We start from the raw sequence: 26520 nt of genomic DNA on the forward strand, positions 1-26520 counted from the left end.
CATCAAAACAGGAGATAAAGATAAAAGGGAGAATTTCTGTCTATGAAATTTAAGTCCATCTCTCTGAAGAAACAGGATACCAAAAAGACAATGCATATGTTCAATGCCCTGCAGATTCTGAAATTTTCATGGAGATTCCTGTGCCACTCTTTCTTTCTTGCAGAGTCATTGTGTTTACCCAATGTAAGGTGCAGTGGCATTTGTCTTATTCAGAAATAACAAGAATTGTGCATTTATAGAACACAGTTGTTTCCTTTTAAGAAAGGAGAACCTGCGTTTGTTCCCCTCTCAATGAAATATTTCCTTTAGAAAAATACTAATTTTTCTGTCTGCCCAGCTCAGGAACAATTACAACATTTAACTATTCCTGCTTCCTGAAGTTTCCTGGCACATCACTTGTGCATTCTCTGAGAAATAACAAACTCACAAGCGTGACCCCCATTCTTAAGCTGCTGTCAATGGGAACTGAGGCCTCTGTCACAGTGGCTCTTGAGATTTTCTGAGGCCAGCTCCTGGCTTGTTTAGTTCGAACCAAGCTGTGGAAGGCTCAGTGTCATTAAGCCCTTTGTTTTCCATCCTGTGAAGACACGAGAATCTTTCCTATGAAGAAAAAAACCTTCAGACACTACGAACACTTCTTGACTGTGCCAGCCCACACAGTAAAGGTGGCACAGCAGCCCGGAACATCAGTCGAAACAAAACAGGAGCAGAAAATAGTGACACCATTTTGTCACGTAGTAATTGTTAAAACAAGGCCTGCTTGCTACACACACGCACATGAGGGTTTGTAAGTTTGCTATAGTTTAATTTACTCTTGGGCACAGCTTAGGAATGTTTCTAGAACAAAGCCTTTTGGTGCAGCAGATAGCTTGGGAAAGGATTTGCCTCTGGGGGCTGGAAACTGTTTCAATCTCTCCTGTGTCTCTTGGAGGAATTTTTAATTTTAAAGCATTGATGATTACGCCAATTAGTTCTTACCCCCAAATGACAATGGAATATAAATGTTGACTGTAGCTAAAACATACTGCAAATGTGCTGCGAACTTTCCCTCCAGAGAGTCATCTGTATTACATGATAGCTCAGCTGGGAAGACGCAGAGTTCCTCCACATGGAAAAGCACAACAACTGTATCCTCAATCCACGTCATCCCAAGGTGGCACTTCTAGACTTTGCTGGATAGTCAAGAATCAGTTGTTACTTTATCACTTGGACATGCTTCTCCACATAACATGTACTAAAAACGTCCAATTTAGTTCTCATGTAAACATGAATATTTTCCTTAAATCTGATTCATGAGCAACGCCAAAGGGTTTAGCTAGGATTCCTCAAAAAAAAAACAAACTTGAATTGCAAGTGAAGCTTTCTCAGGATTTAACCAGTAAGACTGAAGATCCTGGCTCCAAAAACAGATTTCAAGGGGGCCATGCAGGAGCCTGTGCTGCTTGCTGGTTTGAAACTCTAGGGCTGAATAGCTTGAAAAGTTCTCAATTCTGTATATGCTTGGTAGAATGGACAAAGGTACTCAGGAATATGTTGCCATGAAGTTGTACTCCTTAAGTGTCATCCTGCTTCTGGTAGAGCAATCAGAGGCGACTCCTCCCTAGGTACTCCTCAACAGCAAAAGGGGAGGAACTCTTCTTGGGTATTCTCTGGAAGATGCTGGACTTTGGCATTCACTCTGAGGTCTTTTTGCTTCCCCTGGGCCCAGGTCTCCAAATAAGAACCCCATTTCGACTTCTGGTAAAAGACACAAAAAGTTAGCCTGTGTGCGCATATGGCTAAAATGTTAGGTCCAGTTATGGCATCTTGTTCTCATCACAAAGAGTCCATTTGCTCCTACAAGCACAAGGACTGTCCATGCTAATAACCAGCACATAACACATGAAGGTTCCTCAGTGCCTCTCCTGCATTTTTTCAGGCACTGTAAAAAAAAGACAAATTCTCACACAATCTACCAGGAAAGAACTTGCAGAACAACTCTGCTTACCAAAACCCACAGAGAAAAAAATTTGAAGCCCTAAACTGAACACTTTTAACACTTTAAAAGGACTCTTAAAATCTTTAGTGATCTTTTTCCTAGTTCAAGCCTGTTTTCATCAAAGCATTATGAACTTCCATTACTTAAAAGCACATCAGGTTGTATGTCTGACCACCGGGCTGAAACCTCTGTTGCATGATTCTGCCAGAGCTGATTGCCTTTACTTCCCAATAGATACTTCAAACACCTTGCAGTCTGTAGGCAGCCCGCTGTGTGTGTACCTGCTCATTTATTTCACGGACAAAGTACTGACCTTGCTACAAAACTGGTCCTATATCCCCAGCTACACCATCTTCTCTAAAACAAAGATTTCGTTTTCAGTCCAGTCCACTGGTAAGAGCATCTGACAAATGCCAGACTAGAGGTTTCCACCTGCCTCAGTCCTTGCAGCGGGGTCAGGGCAGCTGCTTGAATCCACAACATTCAGTGACAGAGTTCAGCTGCACGGGTCCTGCCAGAAGGATGCTCATCCGTCCAAGGAGCACAAAGGACAGGTGGATTTCTGTGGATTAAGCTGCCTTCAAATTTTGTAATCGACTCCTGCAGTTTTCCACTGGACTCACGGCCCTCTGTATAGCTAATTTAAACCTACTGACAATACACTTGCTTGTCTTTGTGATCTTTTGCAGACCTCTTCAAAGCAGCGCACGGAATTCCAAGGATTCATAGCCCACAGGTTAAAAAGAGTCCCAGAAAAACAGAATGCCTGTACTTATTTTTCTGAGGATCACTGTCGTAAGATGAAATCTTGGCCCCAGTTGAACTCAATGGGAATTTTGCCACTGACTTAAATGGAGCTAAAATGTCACCCCTGCTATTTGTCAAGTCAATTACATCCAGACAATACTGTAACATCTGGCTCCAACTGAACACACAGAAAAGTTCACTTCCTTAGTCTCTGAAGACAACACAGGACATTGGCTATCTCATTAAAAATGAGAAATTTGTTCTTGGCGAGCTGCTTGTAAGAAAACAGTGGGTCCATCCAGTGACACTATCGGAACCAAATCCCTGTTCTGTAGCATACGGCCACCAGCAATTGCATCAATGTCATTTCTCTGTCATTTTCTGGGAAGAATGTCAAAAGCACCCATCTACTGTTAGAATTCATTGTGCTGTAAAAACTTTGTTTATAACAACAGATCGGTCCTCGTCTGTGGTTTCCCACAGACATGGGGGGTTTTCACCCAACTCATCTCCTGTTTTCCAAGCCGCTGGAAGGTCCCTTGCTAGATTCGATAGCAGCTGCTCAGCCTAAGCCCCTCTCTGAGCGTGGTGATCGTAGGTAAGCCTGAAGGGTAACTGACTACAGAAGGCCAACTGATGTGAGCCAGTTTCCCTCTTAAATCTCAGCTGAGACATTATTTTATTGCAAAATATTCAGGTTAGGTCGACAACAAGCAGGGTCCATCTTTTAATGGCAGAAAAAATAAAGCTATAGAGTTATTTGATCAGAGGAGACTTAAAAAATCTACTCGAATGGGAAGAATCATCACACAATGTCTGGGGAAAAGGAGACATACAAAGAGACTTTTATGTTTGAGGTGGAAAGGGATCCACACGCTGCTGCTCCCTGCCCCGGGTACTGGTGAGTTACCACTGCACACCTGTGTAAAAGCAGCTTCCTTCCATCTTGTTCCATCCCCTGGGAAACAAAAGCAAAGTCAGTCTCCAGTATCTGATGAGCCTTAATTCCCAGCACTTAAATAATTAGCTTCTCAAATGTACGAAAACAACTCTCATTTTCTGGATTAATGAAGGAAGCTGGGTTCCACTGAGCAAAGCTATTACGGAGCTGCTAATGCACGGTTTGATTTCATCGCCTGCCACTAAACACAGAGCATTGTGGGCTCCTGGGAGAGCAACAACACAAGGAGAGCAACGCTGGAGGGTTAAAGAGGAAGGCAGCAGGGGAAACCCTGGCAGTACAGGCCTTTGTGGTTTTATGCAGAAGGAGGGCTGGCTTTGTCTGCGTGTCCGCTGAGCTTTATCTAGGTTTCTGAAGATGCCGTATCACCCAAAAGAAGACCAAAGCTCAAGGACATCATAAGGGGTGGGCAGTTTGCTTTAACCACAGACCAGTCAAAGGCGGTTTCTGAAGCACGGTAACAGAAACGGAACACACGAAGAAGCCTACACCTTAGGCAGCCATTTGGCAGCTCCTGCACAGGTTCAGAAGCTCCAGCAGCAAAGAACGGCAAAAAACTTCAGTGCAGCTTCAGCTGGAGGGCGACAGGGATACTAGAACACGCTTGTCCCCCCCCCGCTCATTTGGCTGATGAGTTTAGGGAAACTGATTGCAAAGAGTCATTATTTTTCATGTCTCACCTTGGCAGGTACAGACACAGAAACCCTTCCAAACAAAATCCTGTTTCTTTTATACCTTGGCACAGAACCGGTGATTTACTTTTCTGTAACTGGATGGAGAAGGGACTGAGAAAACGTCAGAAAAGGGCTGCTTTGCTCCGTCCTGGCAGATTTAAGCCTAGGCCATATTACACGAACGACTCAGTGCTATTAGGACTGTTTGTTTCCCCTCTCTGCATAAATATTTTGCTGCCTTGCCTCAGACTGTACAAGCTGTTTCCCACAGAACCGAAAGTCCACACCGAACCTCTCTATGTGGTACGTGGAATGGGGAACAGAGAATGACTAGGAAATCAGGGCTTTTGAGGTGTAACTCCAGCTATTCAACAAATGCAAAGTCCTGCAACTCCTCAGACACCAGGAGATGGAAAGGCCTGCAGGGCTGATTTCCTTAGAGCCTTCACCATCAAAAATCCCTTCAGGTTGTGTCACTCTTCCCTACCCATGAGTACATACAGGTCAGTGGAACAGAGGACCTGCAATTCTACATGTGGATTTGGGATGAAATGGCTTCTTGTGGTGAAGTTCCTCTAACTGCAGTAGTGTGAATAAGCCCTCCAACATCTAACTTCTGTCACACCCTTCCAAACGAAATGAAACAAACCAAAACTTTTGCTCTTTGTAAGAAAAGCCTGAAATTGCAATAGAAGCCCTGGGTTAATAAAGAAATTTTGGTGCAGATATGCAGCAGGATTTGAGAGATTAATGAGGAAAAATCAATGAAACTGTGATGATTTACGCAGCGAAGTTTGTGCTTGACTAAACTTAGCCTGACTTTCAGAGATAGGCACCAAGGACACGAGACCTGCAGACAGATGCTGAAGAACCTCAGCACCTACCCAAAACCAGAGCAGTTTCCTATAGATGCCCTTTCAAACTTAAGCGTCAGAGATGCTGCTGCTTCTGTCAGGGCTTGTTGGACCACTGACTTCTGAGGAGTTACAACCCATGTAATTTAGCTGAAGCAATCAGGAAATAATTATGTACAGTGGAGAATTAAAAGATGGTAATTAAACTGTACAAATAAATAACTGTAGTGACTAAAAAAGTCCACCCAAAGCCTACTTTTGGAGCAGTATTTAATGTAAATGAATCACTTAGTGGACAATGCAACAATCATCTGTTCAGCTTCTATTCATTATCAAAAACAATACAAAAGGATTGGCAGGGAATAGCCATGTGCCAGAGGGAGCCCTTTAGGAAATACCACAGAATCTGGACTGGCTTTTGTCTGTTCTTCTATTGTTTTCTGACAATGCTTTGCTAATGAATGTCCAACGTCATTTTGGTTGTCCTTTTTTCCTTTTTTTTTCCCCAAAACAAATCAGTAGTAATGTTGGCCTTTCAGAATGAACTGAAGTGCTTGTTCATGTTAGGAAGGATTCCATACATTAGGTATGAGTTTTGCCAAGGCCTACAAGGCTGAGGAGGTGTGATCTCAGATAGTCCGGAAAATCCCACAGTAGGTGATCAGACAAAATCCTTTGATTTGGGCAAAAATCCATTAAGTTTTAATGAAAGTATCACGTAACTTTGAGACTTCAAGTGCTTACTGAATTCAGTATTTAAGTTGTATATTCAGTAAGTTCACCTTTTGTTACTCAGTTTGAAGTGATGCTAACTTCATTCTAAGAAATAAGCTACTTTTCAACAGGGCATATTTGTACTGATCATGCCCAACATTATCCTGGGAGTTATCTGCCAGAAACTGTAAGCTAAAAAGAATCCCCATTAGGGATCTGAGGAGGCAAATCTATGCTAGAAAAAGGAGGGTAAAAAGACAGTACCAAGCACTAAAACACTGTCATTATGTTTCAGAACTGATGACCTGCAGCCATCCCCATCTCGTTACTGTTTTGCAGTAACTGAAATGTCAGATGTGATGGCATCCCAGGTACCTGTGGGGGCACCTTTTTCTTACCTGGTTCCTTGGCTCACTCCTGTGTCCCTGCAGCAACTTACAGCCCCCGCAGTGCTGCTGGTTCAATTCTCTGCAGACCTGCAGCGTAAGCCAAATCACTGAAATGGTCTGTGTTAAGAGAAAAGGGCAACAATGATGAAGAAAAGAGACAAGAGTGGGGCAGATAAGCAGGCTTTACTGCAGAGAAAAAGGCATGTGGAATGGCACCCAGACTTCCCAAGGTTGTCTCTGGGGCCATGATGTACAGGGTTTGTTTTATTTTGTCTTAAAATCTTAGGGTCTGCAGCAAACTTCTGCATCCAGAGATTATTTTTGTCAAACCTAGTGACGACAGAGTATGTGGGTTTCTAGTTAATGCTATCTAAAATTTGATATATAAACGCACACTTCATGAAATCTTGTTACCAGCTCAGTCGTCCAAATAAAACAGAGATGGCATCAAGCCCCTCAGGGCTTACTCTTGCAAAACCCTCACCAAGCTAGCTGCATAGTTTGGCTTGCAGCTGGGGAGCTTTACTCACAGCACGTTTCCAGAATCCCACTGAAGATGGGACTCGAGCGGATTGCTGCCAGCCCATACTGGGACTGTTCATGGTATCAACATTTCCAGCTTCTACCTGCCCTTCAGCTCACGGCTGTTGAAGCAGAGGCTTCTCCGTGGCCACCACAGCTCGGTGCTTGGGATATTAATGCAAGCTGAAATAGGCGGCCGTTGAGATTAATGCTGTAACTGAGATTAAGGCTGTGACTGGTGACGCACAGCTCGCCCTGCCGCCTCCGGTACTGGACACAAACCTCTGGCAGCAGGCTGGGGCAGCGACAGCTACAGTCAGCACGCCCGGGGCCGCTCGGTAGTACACCAGTAGTACTACAACAACCATGGCACTTCAGCTCAAGGTGCCCATTTCTTAGTGCCTACGAGGCAGAGCTGCCACGTGGAAATGGCTGGCTCTCGTAGGCTGGAGCAGGAACACAGAATGCTGCCCTGTGACTAAACATTTTTATTTTATTTTTTTTTTTTTTTTACCACTGGACAGGGGTTGGGAAGGGAGGAACAACTGCTGAGCTTCTGATAAACAATAGTTCATTTCACAAGACTGTTGCTACCACTTGTACTAATTGACATTTTCTGTAGCAATTTCTGTTCAAAGGCAAGAGATCTCAAGGATCTTGTTGGAAGGAAACCGACCACTTATATTACAATGCAGTAGATTAAAGGCATCACCCAAATACTGGGATAAACTGAGAAGAAACCAGACTAATTGATCCCCTTTGCTTAATAAACTTCCCCTAAAATATAAAAATAAAATAATAATAATAAAAAAAAACACTAAAATTCTCTTCCTCCCTGCACTGGTAAAGATTTTTTTGTTGTTAGTCCCTCGAGTGGTTGCTTAAGTCAGGTCTCACTGTAATTACATACCTCACAGCAGTGCAGGGAGACTTAATTAAGAGAGTCACTGTAGGTGCGTTGTCAGACAGATACGACCTAGTCCTGTCGGAGAAGGCGCTAGGATCCAGCTGCAGCGGGCATGTTAAGTAAGACAATTGAAGTTTGCAGCGGGTTTCGAGATCCTCCTGCAGAAAGCAGCGCGGACACACCCAGCAGCCTTTATTCAAAGCCCCTCGACTCCATCATCAGGGAGCCTGTGGTTTTCCAAATCTCTCTGTACTCACCAGGAGACGCTCTGCCACACCACAAGATTTCATATTCCCTCCCCCCCCCCCCGCTTCAAAAAGTGTGACTCACCAGTTTCAAACGGTGACATTTCATTCCCAAACTATTCCGGGAGCAGCTGGCTCTGTAACACATGGGGATGTGGGGAACGGGGAGGAGGGAGGGAAGAGCCAGATTGCAAAGTGAAAACCACTCATTCTCTCTCCCCCACACAGGTATGTTGCTTTGAAATTTCAGAACCACACAATTTGGGACAGGCTGGCAGATTCCATCGGAAGAAAACAATAAAACAAGCACATTCTGGGAAAAAATAAATATCTGTACAAGCCAGTGATGCAATTCCCTCCCAGCCAGGATGGAGGGGGAGATTGCCTTGCTCTCCAGATCTCACAGCCGTGAGGAAATGCACTGTCCCCACTTCTCACTCTTCTTACGAGCTTGAACCCTGCAGTTCTGGGTCGCTCCTTCAAACGCTCTCTGTGATGCAGACCCGGGGTTTAGTCATCAGCAATATCCTACTAACCACGAGCAAATGTATGTGCAGTGGGAAGACGACAACGGGGGGGGATGACAAAGAAATCACTGTCAGCTCCCGGTCCCGAGAGGAGTTTTGTGTCACACTGCAAATTTGCGTAGCTCGTGTCCCTGCTGCGGGGACGTCACTGCCATGAGCACAACATCCAGCACGTGAGCACGGGGCTGCCGCGGGCACTGCCCTCGCGGGCTTGTCGGCACCCAGACGAAATTGCCACCAGTGGTGCAGTGCCAGAGGCAGGAGCATGATCTCTGCTGGCCTCAGTCTATAAACCCGCGCACGGCTGGCTGGCGTCACGGCAGCGCTCCAGCCCCATTCATTAACGTTTGTAAAATTCCCCGGGGAGGGAGCTGGACGTGATGCAACCCCGCAGCCTCCCTGATGCAACCTCGCAGCCTCCCCGTGGGCGCATCCGGGTGCAAGTCAGCCCGGCACGAAGGCAGCCTGCAGGCAGCGGTGCGAGCATCTCAGCCTCAACAAACGTCGCTGCTGCGGGCCAGGGGCTCGAGGCGGGCTCGGAAGGGGCCAGCACAGGACGAATTTGGGGTGCTGAGGGCAGGCGAGGAGCTGATTTGCCCCGCACGGTCACGGATGGTGACAGCACACCCTGCACGCCCTGCCGTGCCTCGCGCTGTACGAGCGAATAACGCAGCCCTGTGCATGTCCGCGCAGGAAGCGTTTGATTACAATTTCATTCACCTCCTCCGCTGCCTGTACAAAAGGGAGGGCTGTTCTTGTGGCTCTCCCTGCCCGGCAGCGGCGTGGGACCTTGCTTCTTCCATCCTACTCCCGTTCTTTACCCGGGGAAGCCTCGCTGAGATCAGCGCCCGTGGAAGGAAGAGGAGGCTGGCTCGCTGCGTGATACAGGCATGCAGCAGCAGTGACCTTGGCTAGGTAACCATCTCCTGAATACAAAGATGGATAAAAGGCAGCAATTCCTTAAAAAAAAAATAAAATAAAATCTTCCGCTAAGGTAGGGAAGGGCAGCGGTTTGCTAAATAAACGCGTCTGTCGGAGCTGGATTTTTTTTCCCCAGCTTCCCTAAAATGCCCTTCACCAGCAGAGAGGGGGGAGGGGACCTGCTCTTTGAAGCCTTTTCCTTATGGGAATAGAAAACACGGAAAGAATTCAGTCCTCCGCCACAGCCCAGCAGCACCGATGCACGCTTCGAAGGGCAAAGCCCGGGAGAGGAGCTCGCTGCTGGGCGCGGGTGGCCTGGAGCACTGCTGCCAGCCTGGCCTTGCTCAACACCCAGCATCAGCAAGTGTCCCCCACAGTGTGAAGGCAGAAAAAGAAGAGAAGGAATGGAGACCGGGGAAGAAAAATTAGGAGATTCTGTACAGAAAAGACCTGCAGTTACTCAAATCTTTGACCAAAAGCACCACCTAGTGAGGAAAGGGCACGCTGCAGCTGACGTTGCTCTGCATCCACCACAAACGGAATTTGACTTCCACCACAGGTTTGCCTACTAAAAAAAAAAAAAAGCACAAGCAGCAGCACGCACCCTGCTGTACCCGAGTGAACACCAACACGCCCCCAAATTACCGTGCTCTGGGTAAGTATTTCTCCAGTGGAAACGTGCTACCTTCCTCCCGTCAGAGGATCTCGGCCACCCTAAAGGCAGCAGGGGCTGAGGCACCGCAGGAAGAGAATTATTTCCATGTTACAATTTGGGAACCAAAGAAAAGAAAAGGTAGGTGACCAGCCCAAGGTCACGCAGGAAGCCAGAGGCAGATCCGGGAATAGAGATCAGCAACCCTGGATCGAGCAATGCCTGAACAATAGAGCAGCCACTCGCCCTCTGTTGTCCTTTAACTCTTTCCTACCCCACCAAAGAGCAGAAGAGGTTTGGCTGTACACTTCTCTGCATACGTACTTGTTGCCTTACAGGTCTGGGACCCAGCTCTCGAACCTCACCTGCTTTTATCACACCAAGACAAAGAGGTAAGGCAGCAGGGAAAGCTGGGGCTGGATATCCTCACATCAGCGAGGCTTCAGGGAGGTGATGCTTCCACAGAGCAGGCCTGGGCTGTCCCTTCAGCAGTTACAGCAAGCACAGTTAGTCTTTTTACAGAACAGTACCTCGGCTTTGCCATGTCTCCACTTCTGCGAGCGACAAAACATCACTAGCTCCCCCGGAAGCATTCAGCTCTGTTAAAACGGTTGTGGTATGTTTGAGGATCTTTAGCTCCAGGAGAAGACATTGTTCCCTCTTCTAGTTTTTGGTTTGGCTGCAAGGGTCAGGGGTGTGCAGCACAACCATACAATGTAAATGCAGTATCACTAAGTCTGCTCTTTTTTTTCATATTGCGCCTGGAAATGCTGCAGTGCAGGGTCTGGAAAAGACAGGAGTTATGAACAGCTGGAACCAAACCACACAGAAAGTAACTTGAGGAAAATCAAAGACTCAGGCGGTGCAAAAGCCTGTGAGTGCACTGAAATAGAGCAAGACTCTCCCAGGGAGAAGGGGTGAGAGGCTACTGACCAGGCATCCAGCGCCAGCTCTCTGAAAGCAGTTTGGTGTCCTTAAGTCAGAGCCCGGCTCTAAACCAGAACTGTAACTGGGGAAAAAAATCAAGGCTACCTCCTTGGGTCCATTGCCTGGAAGGGACAGACATCTTGGGCTGTTTTCAGCCTCTCCTTTAAGCCCAATCTGTGCAAGCAGGGAGTGAAGGAGGAGAGACTGCACTCTTACACCAGAGATTGCAACAAGAAAATCTTTAAACGTGCCACAGCCCTTTGAATATTTTCCAGCCAAAGGCACTGTGAAATTGGGAGCTTTCAGAACAAACCAGTTCAAGGATGTTTTCCCTGGGGAAGGTTTTGTTTCCGTATGGGGATTTCTGCACAGATCTTTGCTCTTAGGGTAAGCAACCTAAGCTTTTCTTAAAAGAGAAACTATTTCCTATATTCCTTGAAAATAGGTGACAAATAAGAGCCTGGAAGAACTAGAGCACAAAATTGTTGCCCTAGAGAATAGGGTTAAAAGGCTGTGTAGATCTGCACTCAGTGATGCTTGCAGCAAAGCAGATGTCACCAAACACAAGTGCAAATACTTCCCTGAGTTTGGAGATCTTTTCCTCCTCAAAAAGGAACTCCTGCACTTCAGGAGGGCAACAATAGAGCAGCAGGATGTTTGCCAAGGAAGTGTTAAACGCTAAAAGGATTCCAGTCCTTGGCTGTTCTGGGCTGAAACAAAGAGAAAGAAAAGAGGAGAGACTGAGTGCTAATAAAAACAACATTCGTAGTTTTAAAAGACTACACCAACATTTACCAGCCAGGCTGCGTGGTCTCCAAAACAAAAGTCCTAGATTCAGGCCAGACTCCTCTCAAATGCTGCTGAGAACAAAGACATGTTGACACAAATCACCCAAACGCCTTTTGGTGTTCTAGGCCACAAAACCAACACGCAATTTGTGAACCAGCAGGTTTAAATCAAAGTTTGTTGCTAATTAAATACGCTAGTTTAATCTAAGATAAAAGATTCCAGTCAAAGCAACAAAATCAAGCCTTATTTCAGTGCATTCATTCTCTAATTGCAGCTCCAGTCTGACTAACCCTTTGCTGTGCGACTCGCCTCTCGCACAGACAACACAGGGCACTTGGTTTCAACCAACTTTGCCAGCACCTGCAGTCTTGTGACACTGACTATTCCCCATTAAATTAAATAGGCTGTCAGATACCAGGCAAATTACCACAGGAGCTTGGATGTAGCTCTCAGGCAGCTACGGTCCCGTAAGAAAGTCAGTGCATTAGGCTGCAGCTCGTCCTGTCCTGCTTTGGTGAGACAGATGCTTTGAAATGGCTTTTTCTAGCTCTGATTTTCAGAAGACCGAACAGACTACAGCCTCCAGTAAGGCTGCCATGACATGAATGAAATTCTTGTTTTTCAATTTAATTTGGATAAGTACAATTATTGATTCTTTCCTTTTGTTTCACAGTGGTCCTGAAGCCAGAAGTGAAATAAAAGTGCGTTACCATCAAACCTATGAGAACACGATTTTTAGGAAGATCTTGAATCCTCTTCTATTTTTTCCTTCAGTATCGATCCCTTACTAATGACAAACAGACATACTGATGCAAACTCATGGCCCCAGTGTATTTTCCTTATTAGAGAGGCACAAAACGCTGTTATCATATGTAAAGTGCTTCAAATAACTGTCATAAAAAAGTCACACAAACACAACCGCTCACCTCACTGCTGTTCAAAGGGAAAGACATCAGGGATTAACTACCTTTGTCTCTGGATAACGCCTCTGTAGATGTATCTCCTGCTCACACACGCCGTAGGGAATAGGAAGAGAAGCTCCTTGTGCCAGGACGAAGCCACGTGCCCTGCCCTCGGTGCAGGAGCTCCTTACACCACTGAGTCCGGCGGGACTTTGGGATTTGGGGATCACAGAGACCCTGGTTTCCAAAGGTCGGATTTGTGCTATAACCCGGTAGCACCCCACTGCCTGTTATCAGCACCACTGCCTTAACGAGGAGAGCTGAGGCTGCGATACATTCAGGCCCCATTTCATCACAAGGAGAAAAGCCCTCAAACCACGGGCGCAGCCTGCGAGCCTTGCTGCGGGGAGCCCATTTAAGAACCAGGGAACCACGGTGCCCCCGATCTCACTGTCCGCGCTTTGGGACCACGATCGCAGCCTTGCATGGGGCGCTGCAGAAACGCCTCCTTCTCTCTTTTCACAGCAATTCGCCATCCACCACTCCCCATAGCCGCGCACTGCTGGCTCTGGGTACGTTGCTTGCAGCTTCCCTGCACTTTCAAGCAGGGATGGCAACGAGCTGGCTCCTCAGGGATCCCGCTGGGAGGCCGAATTATTAATTGTTTTATTATTAATATATTTTTTAATTATTATTAATTGAGCCACTGCCCTAACAGACCCGCAGGCCCGGCCCAGACCAAAGCGGGGCCGGAACCTCCCGCCCGCAGCGCGGTTGCCCGGCCGGACCCAACCCGCGGACGGACCCACGAAGGCAATGCCGCGGGCCGGCTTCCAGGCCTTCCGGCTCGCCTCCGGGAGGAGCGGCCTGCCATTGGGCGCGCTGCCGGAAGGCCCGCCTCCGCCCGCCGCGCTTCCGGCGGTGGCCATGGTGACGGCGGCGGGCAGGTAGGGCTCAGGCCGGAGGGGCCGTGAGGGGACGGGGGCGTTAAAGGGCGCCTGGGGGGGGGATCGTGGGGGTGTGTTGATAACCCTGAGGGGGGTAGTGGTAATCCTGGGGGTTGTACTGATAATACTGAGGGTTACATTGGTAATCCCGGGGGTTGTATCGATAATCCCGGGGCTGTATTGGTAATCCTGGGGGTTTGTATTGATAATCCCGAGGGGTTACATTGGTAATCCTGGGGGGTGTATTGATAATCCCGAGGGGTTACATTGGTAATCCTGGGGGTTGTATTGATAATCCCGAGGGGTTGTACTGATAATCCCTAGGGGTTTGTATTGATAATCCCGAGGGGTATATTGAGATATTGTTTGGGTAAAATCGTAAGGAAATGGCATTAAGCGACTCCACGAAACGCAGCAGATCGCCTCCTCAGGCACTGGTCCAAGTGACACCAGGGAGATGGCGGTATGTTCAAATCGCACCCTAAAAAAATAATGTTAAATATTACAACTGAGCCACCTCCTCACCGCAGCAAACCTCAATAAAATAGAATAAAGCTTACAGACCTGGTGTCCGCCTGCTCCTGGTGCCTAGCACACCTGTGGCAGTCCTCACCGTCACGCTTTCCATCATTTCTTTTAAGAAGTCCGGCTGGTTCTTAGATTGCTTCTCCCAAACCCCTCCTTCCTTTTCTCTTTTACTGAGGATTCCTGTCCAGGCATTGAGTTCCTTCTTAGGACTTCTGCTGATTTCTACTGACCTCGGGGTATTTTTGACATCATTTTCTGTTCATGAAGTTTGGAGTGAAAGCAGACAGTGTAAGCGCACACAAGCATTTTGTTAATTCAGCTGTCTGAATGAGCGTAGTCGCTTTTTTCTTATGAGATTCTGAGTGAGCTTTTTGAACCTTCACTTACCATTCTGTGGGGATTTGGTGAGTCAGAGAAGTTGTCAAATTTCCCGTTTGCTTGTATTAAATCACTGATTGAATAGACAGTGCTGTCTTCCTTCTTTTCCCCTGACCTCAATGTCTATACATTTCATGTCAATTTCTTTCCTAACTACTTGGGTCACCAAAAACTTTTAGCTGTTGTTAAATGCAAGCAATACTCAGTCTTCTTCCCTGTCAAACATGGCTTAAAAAGGATTTAGTGACTGTGGTTTGCCTGAGGGAATGCCCATTTCCCTAGCAGATACCAGGTGCTGCTGCAGAGTGTGACGAGAAACTCATCTCTCAGTCCAGTTCTGCTCAAAGTTCTCAAGAATCCTGAGGAAAGAAATAAAAAGTCATTTTTTTTGCCTTTTAATTAACAAGACAGCCACTTGAGTGCGCGCTATAAAACCAGAGTACATCCCAAAACCAATTAAAATAATAGGGTTGCAACCAGTTCACAAACTTCGCCTTTTTTTCCTTTTATCTAGAGTGCGTAAAGAATACTGTTGGACTTGGGGATGCTCTGGAAATTATTTCTTAGTCCTAGATATAACCAGATCCTCACCAAAACTTCTACTGTTTTGCATCTGTCTCCATCTTTTTAACCCGGGGGTTGAGTTACCCCACACTTCAGAGGTCGCAGGCCGTCTGCCCGAGGTTTGCTTTCAGAGGCTGTGCTAGCATTGGACAGGGCACGTTCGCCTGGACCGCTGCCACCTGGTAACTTAAGGCAGCTGGGTCCCGCGAAAAGCCCAGAGGGAGGCACCGCCTCGCGGTCGCAGGCAAGCGAGCCCCTTTCAAAGGTAGGATTTGTGCTTTCTTCAGATTCAGGTGGGAGCTGACAAAGCCTGGAGCCGCTTGCTGCTCAACAAGCGCTTCCTTAGGAAAAAAAAAAAAAGAGTTTTTCCCTCGTGCCCCCTGCCCCCCCTTTAAATGACACCTTTTCGTTTCTGAAAATAGCCGCCCAGTTGCTGCCATTTGTCACTTAAAGGACAATGTGATTCTAGGTGGCCGAAGCTAAAGGAGAATAGGTCTCGTTTCGGGAAACTTAGCGCGGTTTTGATTGCTTTTAGGACTCGGTCTCATCTTTGCTGCCTTCAGTGCACTCTTGACCTTATTAACTGAGCTCCGTATTCCTTCTGAAATCATTATCCTGGCTTTCGTGGGGTAGCACCCAGTTTTTGTTGCAGGGGGAAAGCTCTTAATGGATACATGTGATTTATTTTATGCTAAGCCTTTCAGAAAGTTTCCAGTCACTTGTACTTGCTTTCATTACCAATGCTTTTATTTCTGCTCTCTGATAAGCTTGTTCCAACCCTGCCTTTTGGATGGAGAACTGAGAGTTCAGGCGTTTATTTCAACCTGTAACGAGCAGTGGCTTCTCTCCTGCAGATAATTTGACGTCCTAAATGTTACCTGCCAAGAAAAATTAAGAAGTCCCTGCTTTTTTCAATGTGAGCAGCCACATTTTTGAACACAGGTGAGAGGGGGATCTCGGACCTCGGAGCAAGATGCCTAAGCCGATCCCGTTCACCTCAAACAAGGCGGTGAAACCGCTGTGCTCCCTGCCAGCCCTCTTGTTTTTACTGCGACACGGACTTACCTGCCCCGAGGTGCTTTGAGCTACTTCAGAGTGTTATCTGCTTAATTTGGGTTTCATGCTGCTTCTCTTCTCCCAGCATTTGCTTTGCAAATTAACATTTCTGTTGATGGGAACCAAGTCTTTTTTTTTTTTAATTTGTGATCTCATTCACCTTCAGATCGCAGCAGTTTTTTCGCATCAAATAATCCCAATACTAAACAATATAATTACTCCTTCAGGCTGCAGCATTTTTTTTTCTTTGTCCTTTTCCACCAAATACTCCTGAAAACTGAACAGGATATAAGAGCTGCCCTGTACTGTCAGCGGCCTAGCAGTGGGCTCCATACCGTGGATGCTGTTGAACACACTGCAGCACGCCTTGAGCGGATCGCCACGGCTTTTTGTTCCACTGATACTCATTTTGTGATTCCTTTAAGCATGTTCAATATTACAAACTACAGTAAAGACTCGTGGTTTTGTGACGTAAGGTGGTACAGGAAAATCAAGAAAAAATTATTGCCTTAGGGCTGAAGAGCTGCAAGAATTCCTTCGTCTTTCCAAAACAGCTCAGTTTGGCCAGGCAGTCTTTCTCAAGCTTGGCCGAGCGGGGATTTTCCTTGCTCTGGGGCTCTTCTTAAGGCACCATTTGAGTCCCTTCCTTGGGAAATACCTGCAACTGGACGACCTAATTAAGAAGGATCTCCACCTTTGATTGACTGTTCCTTCTCAGCCTTGCTCCCCTCTTCTGTGCAGTCTTTCCCATTCCCATCCCCTACCTCCCTCCCCCTTTATATCAGGAGGAGTTAAGTACCTGTTGATTCAAACTCCAGCCTGGAAGCTGCAGAAGCGGGCTGCGGCTGCTGACTGGGTTCAGGGCTCGCTGCAGCCTTCAGGCAGGCAGAGATCAGCTACTTTGCCACATTCCTGGATGTAAGGCGGACAGAAAGAAGAGAAAGCAACACGATAGAAGGCTTGGAAAGCTTTGCAAGCAGAAAGGATTAAAGGCAGACCTTTGTTTGTAAGGTAGATGAATAACAAACGCGGCGATTAAGGAGTAAGTTAAGCAGGCGGAACTGGTTCGCGCTGGTGAGCCACGGGTGCTGCACGACCAGAGCACAGCCAGCTGCGCTGGTGGGCCTGGGGGCTCCTCCACCAGCCCCCGTGGCAGGGTTCAGTCCTTGCAAATTCAACCTTTAATTTTGCCAAAGAACAGGAAAAACCCACGCCGCAGACAAACGCGGGAATGCCTCCCATCGCCTGGCGTGGTTTAGTTAGGAAAAGGGGTCAGAAGAGCTCCCTCGTAGCAGCTCTGTTCCTCCGCTTTGCGCCATCTGCATTTTACCAAAACCAGAAGCGAAGTTGGTCAGGGCCAGATTCCTGAAACGCGTCAGCTTCACCGTGGGCTCACGAGGGAAGTGCCACTCCACCTGCCTGCTCCCGCTTTGGAAATAATCGAAGGTCCTAAATGGGAGCTGGATATTTTTGATTCCAAAATGCCCCGAGAGCCGCGCTGGTCAGTGTCAGCACCTGTTGTCCCTGCCCACCTCCTGTCTTCTGAATCTCACGAGAGCCTGAGGAGCAAAGAAGGACAGCAAAGAGGCAGCTGCTTTAAGTGACCAGCTGCACGAGACAGTAGAAGCACCTCCAGCTTATCGAGCTCAAAGAAGCCAGCAGCCTTGCGTCTAAACAGCTCTTCCCCAGGAATTATTTTTGGGGGGGTAGTTCCGCGCTCTTCTCACGTTAAACAACTCCGCCAGGCTGCTTTGTAAATCGGTACAAACCACACAGCACATGCGCGCTCAGCGCTGAGAGGTGGAGGAGTAAGACACTGCCCTGAACAGCTGGGTGCCGTGCTCGTGCGCTGCCTCGCGACGGAATGAGTTTAATCCTCCTCCCGGCTCTCTGATTTCTCACTGCGGGTGCCCCAGGGGAGCCTGTGCCCTGGCTGCCTCTCTGCATCGTGCGCAGCGTGTCGCACAACGAAGCACTCCGTAAAGATTCACGGGTTAGCTCGGAAAGCTCCATAGTAGCTTGAGAAAAGCTGTGCTAGCTCAACAGTTTTGCTTTTAGATCTTGTCACGCTTATTTAGAGCTAGGTGAGCTATCTTTGTGTGATTTTGTTCTAGCTGTACCTCCACAAATACTTTACACAGTTCGTTACTGGCTCAGCAAGCTGGCCTGCTCGCTGACCAGCTACCTGAGGAATCCTGTGCAAGCCCCTGATGGAAATCCAGGCGAGCATGGCGTTTTCCACATCAGCTGCGTTCCACAACTAGTAGAGCTTCTGCCATCCCTTCAGCCCCATCCGAGCTCAGTACTACTTAACGACCCTGGTTATGGCTTAGTGTTATTACACACACGTCATTTTCTACTTCTCGCGCTGTCCTTTTGTGTTTGAAGTACTGCACAAGTTGTCTGCCTGATCCCTGCCAGGATCTTCCTGGAGAAGACCTGCCTTGCAGCGCTCAAACTATCTGCACAACAGGGAAAATACGCTAATACTTGGCTTTGGCTCTACGTGCAACCCAAAAGACGTACAGACTCGAGGAAGGCCTTGTAGCTGTCTTGCCTTTCCTCTGAAAACAAGCCTAAAAGCTTGGGGGTACATACAGTAGGAAACTCAGTGACCTTTCTCCCGGCAAAGGTATCACTTACTCTTTGGCCACCTCGTAAGCTGTAACATAAACTCCTCGCCTGAAGGCAATGGCTCAGCAAGGAGATTGGGGCTAGGCATTGACATCAGAACCCAATTCCAGGATGAGCTCGGTCCTGAAGATACCTTCAGCTTGGGTTTCATTCACGCAGGTTTAGTTTCAGTGCATCAGAACACAGGCTCACACTGCTAACAAACCGCACAATTAACGTTGGCATTAAAGAGCACGAATGTAGGCTTTAGCCTGCTAGGTTGGACATGTGGCTCGTTTCAATCAGATAACTGCTCTCTACCAGCAGGTTAGGAAAGACACGGGAGATGGAGGCACAGATTTCAGTGCATTAAGCAAATAATATGCTCAGAGAGTAAGCTTGTTCTGCGTCTCCTGAATGTAGAGAGGGTTATGTTCATCTGGGATAATGTACAGTAAGGGGTCTCTAGCATGTAGACGCCGTAGTACTGGCTGTTCTAGAGAAATCCAAGAGGTTTTATTACGATCAGAAGCATGCAGAGACATATCCTGGCCCTGAAGAGCTTTCATTCTAAATGCAGTTTGTACAAGGTTGTACAAGGGACGGAATTCAGAGCAAAACGGAAAAGCATGTGGGAACAGCATCTCTCAGCCCAAGTTTGTTACGTGATGCTTACAAGATCCGATACCAAGCGTCCTGCTGGGATGGTCAGGTTAGCATTTACATGCTTAAAATTGGGTACGGATGTGAACTTTTGGAAGCCCAGATAAAGGGTTGAGGAAATTTGTTGAAGAAACTTCTGTATGGGATTTGTTTTACTGGTGGTCTAAGGCAAGGGTAGGAAAAAGCATTTCCCTAGTTTTCAAGCGTCTGCTAATTTTCTTATCAGTAAAGTGGTCTGTTTCCTTTCATCTTGTGGCTCTAGGAAGACTGCTGAGAAAGGAAGACTCATGGATCTCACATCCACCGTCATCATCCCACTGCTCTTTGGCAGCTTGGGGCTCTTCGCCCTTTTTCGGCTGCTGCAGTGGATGCGGATGCGAACTTACCTCCAGGGAGCGGTGGTGGTGGTCACGGGGGCCACCTCTGGCCTGGGAAAAGGTGGGTTCTCAAAGAAGGGTGCCAAAGGCAGGGTGAGTAGCGCACATTTTGGTGCGAAAATAGTCTCAACATTTGTAGAGGAAAACTTTGACCGCCCTCCAGTCAGTATAAACTGGAGCTCATCAAGGCAAGAAACAAGCTGCGCTTTCCTGTGCTGTAAGGGGTCTTCTCTCTAAATCTTAAAAAAGCCAGGAAGTCAAATTGTTTCAATAAAACTTCCCAGAACCAGAGTTCAGCACTTACTTTGGCTGTTGTATTTCTGGTGCCCTGCCATCCTTTCCCCTCCTTCTCCCTACCCCTCCAACCCCACGTTAACTACCTTTTCTCTTGTGGTACAAATCCACCTATTTAAATTAAAAACTCTTGGCAGTATTAATATAACTTTTCTTCCTAATATAAGCCATTTTTTTCCTCCAAATATATATTTTTGTGTGAGTGGGATGTTTTCTAATTCTGCTTTAATTTAAAGAAGCTTTGTGTTTCTCCTCAAGAAGAGATGATAGGAGTATCTCAGGAGAGACCTTCCAGCTGTGATACGCTGGGCAGATGAAGCGCTGTATATTGCCGGCTGTTCCTTTCCACGGTTTTCCTGCTCAGGAATAACAAAGCCACCCCAGAGCCTTGCTATGTAAAAGAAGTTCTAGCCTAAACATCACCACTAAACATCACGTGCGTCTGCTGTTTGTCTCTGGCATTCAGATCTTTCCTTTTCCTTCCTTCCTCCAAAGAATGTGCAAAAGCCTTCCATGCAGCTGGCGCTAGGCTGGTGCTCTGCGGCAGAGACAGCGAGAAACTCAAAGACCTGGCACAGGAGCTTTCTGCCATGACCAATCACCGAAAGAACGTAAGTGTGGGAGAAAGAAAGGCCGCTCATCCCACGCGGCTGGGATTTCTGTTCAGGCTGCTACAGAAGTTAGAGTCGCTTGCGGGTTGTTCTGTTGAGCAATAGGAAAAATGCAACTCTGTGGTTAGGGATAGATATTGCTCTAGGAGTACACGGCGCTGACATGTCATATCTTGTAAAAACCTGACAAAAATAAGCCAGCTGAAAGACTCCTCTTGCCTTGTAGTGGAAGTGAGCACACAACCAAGTGCAGAGTCCCCAGACCCCCCTGCACCACGTACCAAATCTGGAGAAGTGACTTTCTTTGTCTTGGCCTTTTTTTTTTTTTCATGTCTAGTTCTGCTGGCAGCGGATAGGAAAGTTATTGTGGCTTCTCAAGAAAGAAAGGGGAGTTTGCTTTTGACTATATCAGATGCAGTTTCTTTAATAACACAATAGCAAACTTCAGCACTCGAGGAAGACCTCACTTGGTATAAGGAACAGGCTACAGGAGCAGAAAAACAGCCGAGTACCAGCTGCTTCTGTCACGTATTCCTATCAAGTACCTGCTGCACTCTGACTGCAGAAGGTTTGGGTGGCCCTGCCTCTGCGTTTCCAGAGCTGGGAAATCCCATCTCTCCGCAAAGGCGGGGAGCGTGACCATAAGCACATTCAGCACCCCCTGAACATCTGTTTGCTAACTTCTGTTTACTCAGCTACACGAACCCCACACTGTGGTATTTGACCTCTCGGACACCAAAACCATCCTAAACGCTGCAGAATTGATCCTGAAGCACTCGGGCCACGTGGACATCCTGATCAACAACGCAGGCATCAGTTACCGCGGCACGATCGTAGACACGGGTCTGGACGTGGACAAGAAAGTGATGGAAACAAATTACTTCGGTCCTATAGCCCTCACCAAAGGTACTTGTGATTCACAGTACAGGGGGACAGCGGCTGATACCTACTGCAGGCCAACACGACTTAAGCACAGCTTACGGCCTGTCTGTAATTGTATTTGGCACAGTACAACATGAGGGGAGGAGAGTTTTGTGTTATGGGCAGGCTTAAAGTTGATTATTGGGCATGAGCGCACGGGAGGTACCTGATGAGAGATGATACCTTGTTTAAAACACCTCCTGGCTCTAGTTTGCCAGGAACTTCTGAAGAGAGACGTGGCTAGCCTGTCTGCTCTGATAAAACCTAGGGGAACCGAGCCTGGGCTCTAGGCGAGGCTGTGAGCTTCCCTAGGCAGGTTCTCCAGTTATACATAAAGTTCTCTGCTTATACATAAAGTTCATCCTGGAGGCTGCGAGCTGCAGGAACTGGGAAGATGCACCGGTGGCAGAAAAGAGCAAGTCCTGCTGACTATGCCTGTGGGATACCACAGCGACTGCAAGGCCTTTGCGCAGCCTCATTGGTTGCACAAACGCACTGATTCTCAACAGCAGTAACGGTAGGGTTGTCATTGTTATTCTTCTCTCTCTTGCTAGCACTTCTCCCCTCCATGATCAAGAGGAGACAAGGCCACATTGTGGCCATCAGCAGCGTTCAAGGCAAAATAAGCATTCCCTTCCGATCAGCATGTAAGTACCTCCACAGAAGATAGGGAAGATATTTGGGGGACCAGACTGAAGGAATAACCCCACATTTAGCTCTCCATAGAGCTGGCTGCATGCAGGAAAGGCAGGGCTGTAAATTATTCTTAGTATGGTTATCACACTAAGAAACCTCTGACAGCTGTTGAAGAAGACACGCTCAAATACAAAATCTTAGCCCTGTCCTGAAGTTGTTTTGGGATGGAGAAGGAGAATAAGGGAGGCGATCCTTGCTTAGAACTCTGGTCTTCTGTAGGATATTCCTATCTTAATACTTGAGAGCCCCAGTAAACTTTCTAGCCCTTAGGACTGATTTATTCCCTAATTTTATTGCTTTTTATGCTTGCTGTTTGTCTGATTAATATTCTGTAAGCAAGCAGGAACTTTTTGGTTTAATAGGTTGTGAAGTGCCATGGTACAACCAATACCAAAATTAAAGCTTAAACAGTTACCTTGATCCAGCAAACTCTTTATGCTAAATCAGATATAACAAGAAATAATATTGGTGAGATTACTGGAAGAAGTCTTACGAAAGATAGAAGAGTATTTAGCATAAAAGCATCTGTAAATCATTGAAAATAAACAGGAAAATGGAAAATTACAGTGGGGATGGCATAAAAGTGGTAGGGCGTGGTGCTGAGTGCAGGAGAGCCTGGAACACCTGGGCCGTGAGGGCTTGCAGATGGTGTGGGTATGATTGCACCAAGAAGTGTGTTCTGAAGAGCTGCCAGAGTGCTTATACCGTGACCACAGCCCCATGGACCGGGCAGCATGGGCTCAGCTTTTGCCAGTAGGTCCTCAGACAGGGCATGCGGCCTGTGCTGAGTTCTGGTGTCAACCCTGCAGACATGGTGAGCAGTCACAGTAGTAGCAACCAAGCACACAGGGAAAGCGAGCAAGCAAAAGGAGTTGCCCAGACTTTGAACAAGGGGAGCTCCTGCCCTAGACCACACTACTCCACTCCTGTGTGCTTGTGTGATCAGGTTTTGACTTTTGTGCAGCCAGGCCATGAACCTGCTCAGCGAGTCCATAGTGCTTAGCGCATGTAGGCCAGCAGGGTGCTCAGCAGCAAATGTCAGCCCTGCCTTCCTTTACGGGCCATCTCGTTCCCCCAGCCCCAGTCAGTCTTATCAAACGCTTGCCAAGACAGTCTTCACGGCTCCTTTATCATGAGTGGGAGGCAGCTTGGGTTCACTCCATAATACTTTTGCATGGCTGAGATATTAAGCTCAGGATCCCAGCCAGTTTCCAACTTGAGTATTTACATTTTGCCTTCCTAAATTGCCTCTCACTCCCACTACCTGTTGCTGCCATTCACTAAAAACAACTAGAAGCTGGCGAACAGCTACTGGGTTCTTGCTGTGAAGCAGCTGCGTTTCAGTGAAAGGCCCATTCAGGGGAATGAACCACTCCTCAGCTCTGCTCCTTCTCCTTAGGGCTTAGCCCTTTTCCTGTTTTCCAGATGCTGCCTCTAAACATGCTACCCAGGCCTTCTTTGATTGTCTACGAGCAGAGGTAGAGCAGTACGAGATTGATGTGACGGTTGTAAGCCCCGGATACATTCAGACCAACCTTTCTCTCAATGCTGTAACAGCAGATGGATCTCGCTATGGAGGTGAGATGTGATTTTGTGTCCTGTATCTGAAGTGGCTACACCTCTCTGAGTTACTCCAAAGTATGCTTGCAGTGTACAGCCTCTGATGGGGACAGGTTAGTGCTGAAGTATCAAAAGACAACTTTTTGGATGCAGGGTAGGAAGAACAACCCCCAAAAATTAGCTTTCATGAACAGCAACTACCTTGGGGTTACTGAGTCTTTAGGATATTTTATAGGGAACATAAACCTGGGTACCAGAAGGAGCGCGTGCTGATTTCTAGCCCAGCCATGAATTCCACCTGCCTGTGGTCCCATATGCAACTAGCGCAAAACCAAGAACTAGACCAGGAACCACGTACAGTTAGAGCATTCCTAGGAAAGGTGCTGAAGCGTGGGCTTACCTGCTGACGGTGGTGTTTCCTCGGCTTTGTTTTGGCAGTTATGGACAAGAACACCGCTGAAGGCCAGACAGCCGCAGAGGTCGCTCAGGTGGTTCTCAATGCAGTGGGGCAGAAGAAGAAGGAAGTTCTCGTAGCCGGCCTGATGCCCTCGCTGGCTGTCTACCTGCGAAATCTCTTCCCCAGGCTCTTCTTCAACCTAATGGCAACTAGAGCAAAAAAGGAGAGAAAAGCAAAGGACTCTTAGAGCTCAGCTCATTCTCGAGCAGTAACTGTAGGGAGAGGCTAACCCCCTGCAGTTCGGCAGGGACATCAGTGGAAGTGCTCCTGCAGGAAAATCCTTTCTGAAAATGCTGCAACTTGCCATTGCGTGGAGAGTGGGAAGCAGTTTCCCTCACGTCAGGGCAGGCCCACGTGCCAGAAGACAGCACCTAAGCCTCACCTGAAGCAGGGTGCTTGGAACAAAGCAGGAGAGCTGAGGCTGCAGGGGAAGGTAACTCAAGGCACACACCTCACAGCAGGAGAGGCCCACGTGCTGGAAGGAGCACTTTACCTCACCTCACCCCAGGCACACTCAGCTTTACTGGCCTGCTACAAATAAAACCCACCTGGTTTGGCTTTGTGCAAGCAGATTTTAGCTTTCCCCACCCCGTGGCCCCTGTGAAATACAGTCCCCAGCTGGGAGCTCTCGTGATCAACGTCTCCTTCCCACTCCTTCCAATCTTATCCCAAACACGTTGCTTGAAGTGGAAAGCTTCAGAGCCTCTGCTTGTCAGTGTGCCAAATCATCTGATACGTTAAGCTCAAACTAATTCCAGTGCCACTTTTAAAAAAGTAACTGATGTAGAATGCACGTTTTATTTGGCAACGGTGTTATCTGCCTGAATCATGCCTTACTGAGGTGCAGAGCCATCTCACTCTGCGCTACCTGACAGCGCAGCATTAACCCCAGCACAAGTTAATGCAGAGGAAGCATCAAAACAGATTAAAAAAGATAAAAAAAAATAGCATGGCAAGGTATGTTGTTGAGTGTAAATACCATGCACCCGATAGCACACCTGGCTCACCTGCAGGCCTAGAGCACAGAGTAGGGGTGATTCTTTAGACGCCAGGCACGCCATCTTCCTAGCAAGCAAAGAAGAATCTGTGTGTGTAGGGTGGACAACACGGGAGACAGGCCCGTAGTTCTCGCCTGTTTTAAAGAGATCGCAGTTGCCCGTTAGGGTCACATCCAGTGAGGGGAGGAGATCTGCCTGGCCAGGTACTACAGGCTCCAGGGAGCTGAGCAGCCTGAGGGAGCGCCATATCCCTGTCTCAATCCCTTCCCTTGTTTCCATGCAGCATAAAGCTCTTTCCTCCTCCCAGAGGAAGACAGCCTGCCCTGTCTGATCCCAGCCATGCTGGGAAAAAGGAGCGTCTGGGCCGAGCTAATTCAGAAAGGTTATGAATAGATCTATGTACTAACTGAAATACAGCCTACGTGTGGGGGCCTGGGCCTAGACCCCTGCTGCCACCTCCATGCACTTCGCAGCATTCTCCCTGCGTACTGCCTTGTGTGTCCTGCCTGTGAGTGTGCATCTGATGACAAATAAATTACGTTGCCATGAACTGCATCCTTTGTTCTACTTCACTCCTCGCAGCAGGTAACTTTGCAGGAAGAGAGATCATTTTTTCCCGTACAAAGCCAAGGCATTACCTCCTCTCCCTCTCTACAAGGAGAGCTGCTCTAATTGTTAGGTGTGCTTTTCCTTTCATGTGTTGCACGTTCAGGTCTTTCATTTCTTGGTGAAATGCAGTGTTCCTGCCAGGCTTGTCCAACTGCTCTGTCATCTGACGTTTCAAATCCTGGCAACCCAGAAAGGACCAAGGGGCCACTTTGCTTTTCTGCGTTATCTTCCAGGGTGCTGAGGGGTACAAAGCAGCAGACCTGAGGAAAAAAAAAATTACACATAGGGGAGTTACTGCAGCTACTGTGCACAGAACTACGGCTCCGAGTCAGATTACCAAGGGTGCACACACTCCCCTTTGGAAGGAAATTCCCCCTTTTTTACAAGGAGCCTTTCCCACATTCATTTCTTCTCCACCTCAGCAGAGAGTGAAAGGAGTGAAAGGTGTGTTTTTAAAGCAGACCCACCTGTTGCGATAGCTAAGCTGACTTCTTCACTTCTCCTCCTGCAATAAGAGACCACAGGAAACTTGCTCATCT

General features: G+C 47.5%; 2 protein-coding genes across 27 annotated transcripts; one reads left to right on the forward strand and one right to left on the reverse strand.

Annotated features, from left to right (window-relative positions):
• Positions 1-406: 406 nt before the first annotated feature.
• Positions 407-13172, reverse strand: LOC310881894 (uncharacterized protein). 24 transcript variants are annotated; one of them, XR_014572653.1, is made up of 6 exons: positions 12775-13172; positions 11814-11875; positions 8077-11728; positions 7750-7904; positions 6327-6434; positions 407-1737 (listed from the first exon to the last, which is right to left on the reverse strand). XR_014572653.1 is itself a non-coding variant. In XM_083799773.1 (5 exons), exons 1-5 carry the CDS (start codon positions 9319-9321, stop codon positions 1674-1676), a joined length of 345 nt encoding a protein of 114 aa, XP_083655899.1. In that variant the 5' UTR covers positions 9322-12637; the 3' UTR covers positions 407-1673. The 24 variants fall into 24 exon arrangements, 1 of the variants encoding a protein (XP_083655899.1); XR_014572655.1 differs by having other exon boundaries at positions 11814-11878; XR_014572659.1 differs by having other exon boundaries at positions 8077-8128; positions 9340-9444; positions 10457-13172.
• Positions 13173-13374: 202 nt separating this feature from the next.
• On the forward strand, positions 13375-25927 carry DHRS7B (dehydrogenase/reductase 7B). 3 transcript variants are annotated; one of them, XM_083799772.1, is made up of 8 exons: positions 13619-13656; positions 15981-16068; positions 19721-19896; positions 20625-20740; positions 21436-21646; positions 22216-22308; positions 23783-23935; positions 24356-25927. In XM_083799772.1, the coding sequence occupies exons 3-8, from the start codon at positions 19746-19748 to the stop codon at positions 24559-24561; spliced, it is 930 nt and encodes a 309-aa protein (XP_083655898.1). In that variant the 5' UTR covers positions 13619-13656; positions 15981-16068; positions 19721-19745; the 3' UTR covers positions 24562-25927. The 3 variants fall into 3 exon arrangements, with proteins under 3 accessions (XP_083655897.1, XP_083655898.1, XP_083655896.1); XM_083799771.1 differs by lacking the exon at positions 15981-16068 and having other exon boundaries at positions 13375-13656; XM_083799770.1 differs by lacking the exons at positions 13619-13656; positions 15981-16068 and adding an exon at positions 16094-19507.
• Positions 25928-26520: the final 593 nt, after the last annotated feature.

Source organism: Anser anser, assembly GCF_964211835.1.
Source record: "Anser anser genome assembly, chromosome: 15".
NCBI lineage: Eukaryota > Metazoa > Chordata > Aves > Anseriformes > Anatidae > Anser > Anser anser.